This window comes from Dermacentor silvarum, chromosome 2 (genome assembly GCF_013339745.2).
Source record: "Dermacentor silvarum isolate Dsil-2018 chromosome 2, BIME_Dsil_1.4, whole genome shotgun sequence".
In the NCBI taxonomy this organism is placed as follows: Eukaryota; Metazoa; Arthropoda; class Arachnida; order Ixodida; family Ixodidae; genus Dermacentor; species Dermacentor silvarum.
In genome coordinates, this window is record NC_051155.1 from 224998517 (window position 1) to 225012663 (window position 14147).

Here is a 14147-nt window from a genome sequence, read left to right on the forward strand (position 1 = left end):
AGAACACAACCGCTAATAGTATAGCCAAGCGGTATGTGAACTAGCTAGTTGTTTCAAAGCAATATATATATATATATATATATATATATATATATATATATATATATATATATATAAGCCATCCAATTCACCCACGTGATAAAGCGATTGTCTGTGCGTGCTTCTGTGTATGCTTGTGTGGGGAACATAGTAGACAAGGAAACAAACGTAAGCAGAGGCGCAAAGTTAACTAACTGCAGCAAACTCACTGTTAAGTAGCCGCTACACTTTTTTTTTTTGGCTCATTAACTAAAACATGAGGTAGACTTCAGACGCACATGAAAGACTAATAGAGAAATAGATGATGGCCGGGTAACTGAAGAGGCTAACCGGTCCGACCACTCACGCCAGACAAAAATGGCTAAGGCATTACGACTAAGTATACAACTTGCGAACTCGCACTCACAAGTAAAGAAATGACGCGCGCACACTCAAAGCTATCTGAAAAAGTTTCACTAAGCCCATGTGGCCCTTAGGAAGGGTAGAATCACTTCTCTCGCGCTCATCATACGTAACATGCAGTGTTTTCCCAAAGGCTGAGTACACGTCCTGCAGCTCAAGGCACGAATCGCGATGCAACTGCGTTGCAACCTGCAGAAACTGTAGCCCGTGCACGATCAGTATAGAGGCTGCCAAGGCACGTAACTGCACATAACAAGTCCTTTCACGCAAGCACGGGATCACGTAACGATTTAACATTCCAATTCTTTTCCTGTTCCCGTTTCGTCAGGGATCCGAGCGGTGCCCCGCCTACGTTATCACAAGGATCGGACGATCGTGGGCGATGGATCGATAAGAAAGGGATAAAATCGAGCGAAAATGCACGATTCACTACATCGGCCTTGGGACACGGTGGCAAGTCCGGCCGACAGCTGAATATCGTGAATGAAGCGGTTATAGCGTGTAGAGAACATCCAGTCGGAATTCGGTGAAGGCAAGCTTGGTTCCGTCAGTAGAGATAGGTAAAACTGATTCTCGAGAAACGGCTGAATTCGGAGAAATACACTGGTGCAAGTTTCGCGCACAACCGTTAGCGTTAACCCGGCCAACAAGAGCCTTTCCATGAAGTTCAATAAAAAGAACGTCCACAGAAAGTCTAATATATGCAAGTTACAAGAAGTCTGCAGAAAGCGCGCGTTATTTCTTTTATGGGATGGTGGAAAATAGTTTTATGCATTCCAGACAGTTGATAAGGCCGTGTTCGTGATATGGCGCCGCTGATAAAGGAACGCATAAGCAGTGGCAATAAACTGAAAGCTTTAAACCAACGGCTGATGGAGGCGAGACCACCAGTGTACTCTCGTCGCGAACGAGGGTCCCTTAAAAAAACAGAGCTATAGAGAAACTTTATATCCTCAGTACACATCGTGTATTCTACTGTGTCTCACTGTAGTTTCATCTTTTATATATATATATATATATATATATATATATATATATAAATGACCGTCATTTAACAATAAATCGTTCAAAGTGTACAGCAGTAAATGTCCTTATACTACGGCCTATGCCCCAAAGCAGTCGTCTTGCGGTCCTTCAAGACTGCTCAGGCAAGGACACGTTTTATGCCAGGAAGACTTAAAGCTTCCAACCGTATCAGTCGACAACGCACGAAGTGCGAATAAATAAATTAGTCGCCTTATCACTCGCTGAGCGAACAACACAGCTCGCTTGGGTAATGCGAGCGCAAGAAAGATAGCGGCGGCGAGTGATCCGGCCATTACGACACTCGCCCTTGTTCCGCGGGCTGACAAGCCATTCGTCACCGAGGCATTCCGCGCTAACCCGGCCGCTTCGCGCGAAAGAAACGCTCGCGGCAGCGGCCCCTGGACGGACGTCTCGCTCATTTCTCTCGGTGTCGGCAAGGTCACGTGCCTGCCTCGACGGGAGCTGTGCATGCACGCACAGCGCTGTTCCGATCGAGCTTCCACACCGAGCAGCGGCAGCTGCGCGACGCGACGCAGGACACGTAAATTTTGTGTTCATTTTTTTTTTACGCCAACAGCTGTAATGCCGATTAGAACACAAAGAAAGAAAGAAACCTGCTGATATCAACGACGTGGAAGAAGTTTCATGAAAGTCTGGGCGTACGCAAACGCAGGTAACACAGAGCAAGCTTCAACAAAATGGTGAACTGAGAGAGTCGGCGAAGATGCATGGTTATGTAAGCGCGAAAAGAAAAACAAGATGGCGCACTTTCCGAGTTCTTAAGCCTTATTGTGACTTTGCTCCCGGGAAGCCTTATTGTGTTCTATAACCATGAACGGAAAATTGCATAGGCAGAAAAGAAAGCTTCACACTGATTGAAGAGAAATTCCTCTTTGGTCCGAGTATAAAAGTCGGCACTCTTGCCATTCCAGAGGCTGTCGCTCTATAGGAAACAGGGCCGAATTCGCAAAGCTTTTCGTTCGTAAGTACGCATTGCAGTAGGCCAGCCGCGGTCGCTAATGATATGTCCAACATCAGGATTGGCTGAAATTTTCTCTTACGAAGGGTTCCAGCGTAAAAGCTTTTTGTGAATACGGGCGCTGATATATTTTTTTTTTCCAAGTAACCGCTATGAGGGTGTTCTACGTAGCCTCATGTCCTACTTTCGTGCGAACGACAAACTTCCCTGTCATATATGTGCATTCGAGCATTAATAACAGGCACGAATCGCATCACATAGAGGCCTCAAACAAGCACCGACAAACGTAGGAAGCCAGGCGGCTTCCTACGACCGATCAATCCGTGTTGCACAACGCGTTTGCTGTAAGTGTTCAACGCCATGTATAGGACCGCGAAATGCGAGCCGTTGTCGCGCCGGCATCTTCGTCACTGTCGTCAGGCCCAGCTATGCGCTGATTCGGGAGGAACGCTTTCTTTTGAGTGGCCTTCTCTCACACTTTCTTTTCCTTTTTTCTTGGGCGTCAAAAAAAAAGGAAAGAAAGAAAGCGCCTGAAATGGAAGCAGGACGCGACACGAGCCGCGCCCACCCACCAACCCCACGTATATATACACCCGCACATATACACCGCCCCGCCGCAAAACACATGTTGGGCCAACCGGGTGGTTAAACTGCAACCGTGTCAGGAGATGTGCGCGCGCGCGCCGAGGCCATTGATCCAGATTGCGGCCGCGTTCTTACTCATCAGCGGCGACGGCGGCGGCAGAAACGCGTGCGCAAAGAATCGGTGCTGGCGATGGCCGCGGAGAAAACGAGGAAACAATTTAGACCACCGCTCGCGTTTCAGAGCAGCAGAACTGGCGAGGCGTGTCGACGCGGCAAACACTGCTGCTGCTGCTGCTTCGGAGGCTGGGGAGAAACGAAAAGGGGGGAGAACGAGAAAGGAGCGAAGTAAAACGATTGACTGCAAGAAAACATAGTCTAACGGCAACACGAGGCGGCCGGCGTCGACCGGGCCCCACCCTGAGCTGCAGGCAAAACTGATTGCTTGCCTTCACGGTACGCGCGGCGCGTTAAAACGCTCGCTCGGCGGAGTCGCATTGTGTGAACACGTGCGCCACCTTCTTCTCCCCGTCATCCTGCAGCGCTCTGGACACCAAAGCGAGCGAAACAGCGACCCGACTTCGACCGAACCCGACACGTGCGCATGTGTGTATACGAACCAGCGGCAAGAACCTCTGTGTACACAACACACAACTCCATCTTCTTCATATACAAACACATACACATTCTGCATATACAAACACATACACCATCCACGCTCCGCACCTCAAGACAAGCCGAGCCCCATCCATAATGGTCGCGCGCTGCGTGCCAATGGTGCCCTGCATATCCATCGGCGCCGGCGTGTGCCGCTGCTGTCCCAAGGGGCCGACGCCAATCGAAAGCGTGACGACCGGTCAGCGATAAGAAACGCGTACACGCCCCCCTACCAGTATACCAGTCTTCCCTGCAGAAATGCCGTTCGCTTTTATTCGTCAAATCGTTGTTGCTCGGTGAGCTTTCGCTGCGGGACGCATTCGCTCATCTCGCGTTTGGCTCGGACATTGTTTCACGTTGGCGGCGGTGAAGCCGACTGGCGAAAAAGACACCGCCCGGAGAAGAACAAAAGCGGCGTCGCGAAGCGTGAAAGCTGCAGAGCATTGTTACGTGAAACCACGTTGTGTTGTGGAGAAAGCCGTGTGTGAGGAGGTGCTGTCTAATATACCATGCGGGGACGCGTTTATGACATTGTGTGTTTTGCTGTGGCTTCAAGCCATTGTGCTTCAATTCCCCCTATCCTTTCTATCTCTCTTTCACTCTCGACAGCTGGCTCTTTAAATATCATCCATTTATATTTAATCGCAAGGCTAGAAGGCTAAATGTTTCCTGCGTGTATTCAACAGATTTTGAGGGCGAAAACGTTTTTTTTTTATTTTTAATATCCATTAAAACATTTTCGCGGCATATCACGTATAAATGTTCCCAAGCGCTATAGCTATGCAATAAAACAAAAGCAGAGCTCACCAACACCGTTCGCACACCGCGAAAAGTTGTGTTAGCCTTGTAAGCAGCAATTGCTAAAGTTTTACAAATCAAGATGCGTTAAATATACAACTGGGTTCTCTTCCCGCATCAGTAGCAATGTTGTTGTCGTGATCCCGGGTCTTATCATCCGTGATCCAATGCAAGAAAGAGTTTTGGTCCGATTAGTATAGTATTTATCAAAAGTTTCAAAATCACAGTCTGTGCCGTCAGGATGCCTGTTGCATGGGGATTTTGTGTTTCGTTTCTCCCAATCATGGAAATTAAGAAAGACAAAGTTATCCTCCTTTGTGAGATAGCTTCGGATCGCGGGATAGCCTCGGAACTCTTGACAAACACTGCGCATCTGAACTGTGCTGTATACTTAAGCCAGTTCGCCAGGTAGAGCACGCGGCCAGAAGTACACGTTGCAAAGGAACGCCATCGACCAGAAGGGCTCGTTTGCTGGCTCTGAGTATATATAAAGCCATTAATATGTTGTAGTGGGCCAGTTTGTTATCAGGCACGGCGGAACGCTCCACGGCGAAGCAGTTGACTGAAGATTGGACATGATGAACATGGGACGAGATGGCTCACAAGAAGCCGCAGACTATAGAGACTTGTTTGTTTTCGCTAGTTGTTTGTTTCCGTCGTCGTCGTCGTCGTCATGAAACATTTATTAGACGGTGGTTTTTAGGCTTTATTCACAGTCATTTGTTCATCAGTGCTCTTTGCCATTGGCAGGCCGCGCTTTCGCTAATAATATGTCTAGCACCAGGATTGGTTAGAATTTGCTCTTACGAACTAGCGTAAGAGCTTTTTGCGAAGGCGGGCCCTTGTGCGTCTTGCGCTTGAGTTCAGCCCGTCCCTTTCTCAGTCCTCAGTCTTGCTTCGCAGCCCAGTGTTCGACTGTATAAAACCACACATGCTCTGACTGACAGTAAGGACGCAGCTCCATAGGCATGAAGACCTCAACGGCGTCAGCATCCCTGACAGGTGGCTCGGAAAAGACGGGAGAAAAACCTAGCCGCGTAGGACATAATGAGCACCCGTCGAAGACCGGCAAGGTTTAGTCGCACAGAGCCATAAACTGAAACAAAAACAAAGCTTTATAAAGAGAAGCGACAGACAACGACCACCTCAACGTCGTCCTCTGCGCGCGCGCTTCGACCGTCCTTGTTACGTACGTTTCTCCGCTCCTTCTTCCTCGATTTGCGCTCTCTTGTTTTAAGACCCGGATGTCTCGCGACTCTTTCCTGCCTGCCTACACAACGCGCTGTTTCTCATGGGGAGGGGTGTGCCAGCCGGTAGGAACTATTTCGGGCAAGCAAAATAAGGCCCGCGCGCGCACACACGAGCGAGTCAATTCTTTTGTTGTATGAGCAAGGCTGCCCGAGTTCCGCACAGTTAACGCCGGCCCAGAGCGAAGCGGCAACAGGAGCAACGTGCATGTAACCATAGCGATACATTAAGCTTCGCGTGTGTCGACGCTTCTTTGTGCTCCCGTCTTCCTTATGCCGTAATCGTCAATGCATTGTAACTATACACGACGTCCGCCCGCTACAGGAGTGCTCGAGCTCATCGAGGAAAGACAGAAGCATCAACTGGCAGAGTGCGAGTTGGTTTGAGCATACCGCTTATTTGGCTTCACTTACAATGCTTGCTCAGATCTTAATTTGTTATTGTGCTAAAAAATACGGCGCATTATAGTTATGTTGGTCGATATCTCAACGGTATCTCAACGGTATCCCAACGGTATCCCATACGGTACGTGCAACGGTATCACGAGTAGCCCCGATGCTGTCGTGACACTCACTTAGCCCCGGGCTTTTCGAAACATCGGGGTCTCGAGGAACTTTCGCAACTGATGTGATTGAAGATCTCTGTCATAGCAGCTACAACCGTAGAACACTTCGTCTATGACACCGCTTCCTATATTCTCCCAGTCTCCCTCTACGCTGCAACCTACGAGTGCACGCAACGTCGTCCCGCTCCCGGAGCGTGCGCCTATAGCAGCTCATCGAGGAGAAGACACTTCAAAACGAGCAAAAAATATATATATGCATCAAGCGGCAAGTGTGCGCGCGTGGACCTCTCCGACAACGAAGGAGGGGGCCGGAACGATCGAGAAGGGGCACGGTTTCACAACTGCTCGTTTTCGTGCGCGGGTTTTTGCACGAGAGACAAGCGGGACTGGGACTGCTGCAGCTTCCTCCGAGAGATACGTCCACGCACACGTATACGTACACTACATGCCCACGCCGCCGACAACAAAGAAATGATACACGGCCGCGCATCATCCCTCGCTGTTGACAAGAAGATAAAGAAAGGACGAGACTGCTGCGCCGTGAAAAGAAAAGGGCGCTCCGTAATACGATTACAAAAGGGGCGAGTTTGGAGCGCTCTTTCTAAAGGGAAGCGGGCATACACATAACGGGGCGAGCTCGGACAGCGAAGCGCGCGTGTGGCGAGTTTTCGAGTGCGGAGGAGGGCCGCCCTTGACTGGCTCGGCTGGGCGTGTCGCGCTGAGCAGGCGAGACCACGTATGTACGTGTATACACTCGAGCGAAGAACTGTACAGTGGGGAGGCCCGTTTCCAGCCCGCCGGAACGACGCTGGCGTTCCACCACGGGGAAAAGATGAGACAAAAGAATCGAAAAATAAAGCACTGCTTGCGAGTACGACGCTGTCCTGCAGCAGGGCCTCCTCCGAGTACCGCTGGAGCGCTGTGTTCAAGTGTGGCGCGCGCGCGTGTGTGTACGTATGTATGTACGTCTCGGTTGGAATCACGTACGTTGTTTGCGCGCCTCTCCCGCTATTATGATTCTTCTTCTCCGTGGAAGTAAGTGTCTCGTGCCCGCCGTGACATTTTGCGAGAGAGAGAGTGGAATTGCTGTCGTTCCGAGAGAGAGAGCGGTATGCGGAAATGGAAAATGTCGGAAAGGTGGAAAAGCGGCTCGGGGTCTGTAAATAGCGTTTCTTTTTGTGTGTGTGTGCGCGTTTGTTCGTTTTTTCCCCCCCATCAGGACATCAGCGTCTAAGAACTCTCGTTCTTCAGGTTCGTATATTACGTTTGTCGCGCAGGACATATGCCGCGCCACCAGTGCTATTTTCTTTTTTTTTTTTTTAATTTCGCTTGCTACGAAGCAATGAAGCTGTGCGTATCCTCCTCCACTTCTTTCTTTCTTCTTATTCTTCGCATGTGTGTTCAGAGCAATGAGGAAGTACGCGGGATATGAGGCGTCTATGCAGCGACGTCGCTGCAGCCAGCACCGATGTCGCTGAGGAAGTACGAAGCGATGAACTCGAGGCTTGCCCTCGGGTATATAATGACTCGCGCCGTTAGGAGCGGACTCGCGGAACAGCAAGGTCACACAAGGTCCTCTGGGGACGACCGTGATGCTCATTCGGCGGACACATTTCTGCACTAGAAACTGTCGCTGGTGTTTCAGTGAAGCGGTATCGCGCATTTCGATGCAGTTGCTGGGCGCAGGCTCGCGCTTGAGTCGGCTGGGCGATCGGCCCTTTACCGCAGCAAGAGTCCTTGGAGCCTGGCATCAAAGCCCGTCAGCCCAGAAATCAACACGAGCTCTTTTGCAATACATGAAGGCGACGCACTTGAGTGCCCGCCTGTAAAGGTAGACGCTGCAAGTTGCACAGTGCGTGTGAATGATCTGGACTTACGCCTTTCTCTCTCTCTCTCTCTCTCTCTCTCTCTCTATTTCACTCCACCACCCACTTCCCCACGCATAGGGTAGCAAACTGGACAAAGTCTATAGTAAATTTCCCTACCTCTCCTTCATTCCCACCGCTCTCTCTCTCTCTCTCTCTGTCTCTCTCTTGAATGCTATACTGAACGTGCCGCACAACTGTGAAGTCATCGGAGTTGTCACACTGAATAAGCCGGCTTCCATCGGATCACCGAAGCTAAGCAGCATTGATGTCGCCAGTCCTTGGGGAAAGCTTGTGCCGGTAGATTTCCTTATGTTATGGGAATTAGGTTACCTCCTATTGATGGATGGTGTTTAAAGGCCCTAAAGCAGCACAATGACTATGAGAGACGATGTATAGCGGAGGCCTAAGGACTAATTAATTTTGATCGTCTATAGGTTTTTTCTTTAAAGTATGCCATTCAAGCTTGGTATATGAGCGTCTTATTTTCCTTTCCGGCCTCATCGGAACGCGGTCGCCGAGGCTCGAAATCGAACCCACAACCTCGTGATCAGCAGCGGAGAATTGTACCCATTGAGCCCACGCGGTGTCCACCTTATGTTAGTGTTTCAGCAGCAGCGGCGAGAAGATACAGCTATCCGTCTTCGAATAATCCCAACATCCTGAGACATCTGTCTTCCGGCCACTCGGCGCTGAGATGTGTTTTTCGAGGTCGGCACAGCGAAGCAACAACCCCTTTCAAGCGAGATCGGCCGATTAATGAAAAATTCGGCCCAACAGCAAATTTATCGCGTCACAAAGACACATTAGGCGATCGTCTGCAAATGGAAGTGGCGCACACAAACGGGCGCTTTGATCGGCTAAGTGATAGCATACCGAGATACGGGAAATACAGAGCCAGCATTCAAGAGGCAAAGGTGACTTCATGTTGATTTCGAAAATAAGTATTTCCCACGAGGCTAAAGTAATGTAAACGAAGCATGGTGCCGTTTATATTCACTTCACGCGGCTACATATATGTGTTGCCATTTCGGGCTGTTTGCCTTGTGTAGCATGACTAATGCTTCTTAGCTTTCTAGGTAGTGAGAAAAGCTCCTCCGTCTGGTTGTGCGACAAAGGCAGTGCCACAGAAGACTGGACGGCCCAACAACAATATTGGTAAACTGCGGTGTGATCTTTAGTGCATGGCATGCAGGGCACATGATCATGCGACACACAAGGTAGACGCTGGTAGTGTGTGGACTTTTTTTTTTTTTTTTTTTTTACACAAAGATTTAGGTTTTATACTTCCTGTGGCAACGTCAAACAGATGTTAAATAGGTATATTAGGTCCATATGTTTGAGTAAAACGCGCTTCAGTAAAAGCAAGACAGCCGCTCTTCATCGTGAGGAAAGCCTTGGTATACGCTAGAAAAGGCGCCAAAACGAAATAAAAGTGGCAACGTCGCTGTTATAGTTATGAGTCTGTCGGTAAATACGGATGACGTTGTATTTTAAAGGAATGGACGACTCGACATAATAACTGCTTCGAGAACTTTTCTTCAACAACAACTCCAAAAGCAAGAAAATACTTTCAAATCCGTGGTGCCACACTGATGTACAAGAGCGGAGGAAGTTGGAGCGAAATCAAAGAAAAATGTAGTTTCGCGTCGACTGTCTCCTCTCCACTAGTATAATCAACACATTTCCGCTAAATGAACGGAAATAGAGTTTTCGAAGAATACTTAGTCACTCTAAACTGATTTAGTGTTGCTCTTTAGTGTCTCTCTAACGTTTTAAGGATTTTTGTCAAAAGCGAGCTTTGCAAGTTCTGCAGTACCACCGACAACAACCTCTGTCCAGCAGCTCCGTGCTTTATCGCTGCTTGAAGCAAGCGCACTTGTGTGTTCGCGAGACAGAACTCTATGGTCAGCGAGTCTAGCGCGCTCACTGGGAACCTTGACCGCACGGCGCTCGACGCCCATCTAATGATAGGTGCGTTCTCTTTACACGCGCAAACATAGATTGCACGGAACTGCCAGAGTCACGATGTCTTAAGGCCGCTTGTGGTGGGCAAGGACATGCCCGCTTCCTGTTTGGTCGAATGCTGCTTTGAAAGGAGAGAATACTGCAGTTTTCTGCCCAATCAATGATCAGACTGATAGTATAATAGTGACATTGCACTGTAACACAGCTGACCAACCATTAAATGGTCATTTGAAGAATAACATGTGGTATTAACGTTGGTACTGCGCAGATACTACCTTCGATGACACCGCGGCGCATACGATACTGCCAAGTGACTGTAGCGAGCTCCCGGCAGTAAAAGGTTTCCGGAGTTCCAGAACGAAGATCACTGAGCGCGCACTTCAGCAATACCGCTGGAAGCGTTGAGAGCGTAGCGGATGGCCGAGACAGGGATGAATGGAATGAATGAATACCAGGAAGGGTATGACACGTTTTCCGTTCCCAGTACACTCGTTCGACCGCTTCCCTTAATTCTCTCTGTACTATTAGAAGCGGAAGCCTCTTACACCTACTGCACAGTGCGAAGTATAAATAAGCGGTGCTTGTCAGACTATACACTTCCAACACTTTAGTAGTGACCTTGAAAAGAATAAATAGAAGGGGGGGGGGGGGGGGGCTCGTCTTTTCAAAGTGGTTTGTCTTACTGAGCTAGGACCAAATTAAGCACTCAAATTATCGTAGACGTGTAAATGAGCTTTCCAAGAAACGAACGGTTTCTCGCGTGCAGCACACCAATCAGAACTAGTTCGCATTTGTGCCTGTGAATAAAAGCTGCCGCTTCTATGAGAGCAGAGCCAACAGATCACGTGAGTGGCGCTGCAGAAATTTTACGTGTTGTCGTGAAACAAAGTTGGCGTGCTGCAGGCGCCAGGTCTGTTGATATGGCAGGTGCGAACAGCGGTTGAGATGTGATCACGTGACGCGTACACGTTCTCTGCCGGATATGAAACTTTTTTGTTGCACGCACGTTTACTTTTGGCGATGGTCTGACCGCGTTTCGTGCTGCAGCCAGCTTGCTAGCTTTGCTTTACAAGCAGCAAGTACAGAGTGAAGGGAACTCTGGAGACCCAACGTCGACGTGGATGACCCATTTGTCACACAGCCGGCAAATTTAACAACACGAACAAATAAATATATGGAATACGCGCACCAAGGGTAACTGGAAAATCCAATTATCAAGGACTACATGGCCAACAAATGACAATACAAATGTAGTAGTTTATTCAACATGGTTGTTAATGTTCCTTTCTTTTTTTCTTGGTACTGATATCTGCGCTCACAATATTTGTTCCTACCCTTATTCTGTGAGTAGGCCATGACGGAAGCTGGTATACTTTCTGTTGGCCTATGCGTTAAGCCTCTGTCAAGACTTCTGTGGCCTCTCGCCCAGACACCCAGCAACGACGACGTACTTTGTGCTGGAGGTTGTACTACAAGCGACTCTGACGCCCTGACGTCCCCTCTGTTTGTCGGTAGCACTAGGACTTTCGCCGGCGCCTACAGGCGAGGTGACGAAATCACGCGATTGGAACGAAGAACGGTTATCGCGGCGCAAGTGTGAATGATGCGCCTTGTCGGCGCGCATGCTTGCCCCGACCGAACCCGCTCCGTGGCGAAGGACAAATCGGTTGCGCTCACTTACCCGCACGCGATGCGCGCTGGTGGTGCAGGCGTCCTCGATCGCACGTGGCCGAAGCACACGTTGCCCATTGTTGGGCTTTGCGCCGTTGATGCACTGGCAGCGGTCGACGACGGGGTCGCGTCCTGGGAACGAGATGCCGCAACGCCGACTGCTCCCGAAGAAGACGGCGGCGATCGACGCGGCGAGGTCGAGTCGTCTTCGGCGAGCCCGCGGTTCGAGCACGCACCCCGAGTAGAAACCAACTTCCTAAGCTGTCCGAACCTCTCTGATAGAGAGAGAACACAGTATCACCCCATCATCAGCGAATCCTGTCTTCTTGTAGCCTCTTAGAATTGCGCTGTTCTAAGACATCAGGCCAATTGACTTTGGTTACAAGTCGAGGAAACTAAGCTGGTCGCGCAATGATTCACGCGCTGGTCATCCGCGCAGCCTGTCTTTCTTTCCTGTTCCTTCTTTTTTAATCTCGTATACCTTAAAGGTCCGGAAACTCGAGCTCGAACCGCGGGCAGCGTTGAGATGGCGATGGCAACACAATCACGCGACCGATTCCATCTGGGAACACGACGGAAAGGCGGCGTCAATCACATGTCACACGGTGCTGCCGCCTCGCGAGACGGCAGCACCAGCAGGCAGGACAAGCTCCAGAATCGCGTCGTCGTTTGCTCGGCGGAAACACAGCGCAGAAGACTCACACGTCGACGCTGTCACGGCGTGATAGACGATACGCCACAACAAACCCGGTTTTTCACCGACACTACAGCACTTCACAAGCTGCGACACCAACACCTTCCTCTCTTGGTTTGCAGATGTAAGCGCGTCCGCGATGCACTACGTGACAGCGCTGAAAGGACCGTATACGAGATGGCGAAGGACGGCACGCACGACACACGATCCGCCAGTACTTTCCGGATGTCAATGCACAACAGTGGCAAGAACCTTGGCCCACAGAATGCTCCGTCGTCTCGCGCATTCAACAGGCGACGACAATTGGCAACCGGAAGATCAGTGCCAGGGACAGGAAACGGCGGGCTTAGAAATAACGGCGTGTTAGAATTTCTATACCAGGCAACATGACTGCACAAAATCCACGGCGACACGTTAAAACATGGTTGATGGTCCTCCAGACAGGTGCGATAGTCAATGCCAGGATCGCATCGCCGATGCGAAGGTGCCACCACAGTATACGCCGATAGGTACGCGGCGCTCCTCCAGACGTGACGTTGTTTTGTTGTAAAACTAATTCACCCACGAGAGCTCACGGCACAAGTTAACGAACTGAAACTGGCGCCACTGCTCTCGGTGTTCTCCAACGCCACACGCGCGCATAAGAAAGAAAACTACATTGGCCCAAATTTAGTCTGCGGCTCGGCGACTTCCAGTTCACAAACTGGCTCAACAGTTGGAAGCTACACACAAGCTCGTAGTGGTAAATCGATCGGACGTCCGGTTCCGTCCTTCAACTCGAACACCGCTCCATCAAAGTTGAAATTGGAAACGCCGTCGTCGTCGGGTGAAGAATACACAATCCACACAAACACTGCATCGCCGAAAACGAAATGATGCTTGGCGCGGAGAGTCGATCACGAAGCACACGGGAAACAATCGCCACTCATTGTCCGACGAAAAACCCTATCAGCACATCTACGGGGGCTTCTGATAAAGCCAAGTGACACGATCCGTAAAAAGGACTGAGAAGACTCCGCACGGCGTTTTCACTTCACTTTTCACTCGCGACGAGCGGCACTGCACAATGTGAAGCGTGCGCGTGTGCTTATCTATCTCCGCGACGTGCTGGCTCCGCGTGGCTTCAGCAACAAGCTGCGTCGTCGTCGTCACCTGCAGCAGTCGCCGTCAATGTGGAGAGGGACCGGCCGGCTCGGCACAGCCGGTGCTGCGGGTGGCGGTTGTGGCGCGGCCGCCGCCAGAGCCAGGCTCTGCCAGTCTCTGCGACCGGCACGCGTGTCCCGTTGGCGAGGCCGCGAAGGGAGAGAAGGCAGGGATGCCCGGCCCGAAGAGCGCGTTCCCGAGCGCTGCTGCTGCTGCTGCTGCCGCCTCGACGGCGTGCTCTCGCGTTTGCGCGCCGCGTTGGGCTACGGCGCGCAGGCGATCTTTGCCGTTCTCCTCTCTCCAGCCGCGGCGTCCTCAGCGCCGCCCGAGGCAACGGAGAACCAGACGACGGGGCGGTAGCAAGTTGCCCTGGCAATCCCCGGAAGAAAGCGGATAATAATATCAACAAGGTGACGCGCCGAGTATGCTCGGAACGTGCTTCGGCTACTGCGTCTGTAAAGAAAGAAACACGGCAAAAGGTGGATTCCGGAATAATATGTAGGCCAAATA

The 14147-nt window shown here is 50.5% G+C and overlaps 1 protein-coding gene across 1 annotated transcript in view; it reads right to left on the minus strand.

Moving 5' to 3' along the window:
• LOC119442754 (uncharacterized) overlaps positions 1–13814 on the minus strand; it is a 212109-nt gene extending 198295 nt beyond the window's left edge. The window contains exon 1 of the mRNA XM_037707755.2: positions 11811–13814. Within this exon, the coding sequence (XP_037563683.1) occupies positions 11811–11878 (68 nt within the window). The 5' untranslated portion in view covers positions 11879–13814. The remainder of the gene's footprint in view (positions 1–11810) is intronic.
• Between the last annotated feature and the right edge of the window lie 333 nt (positions 13815–14147).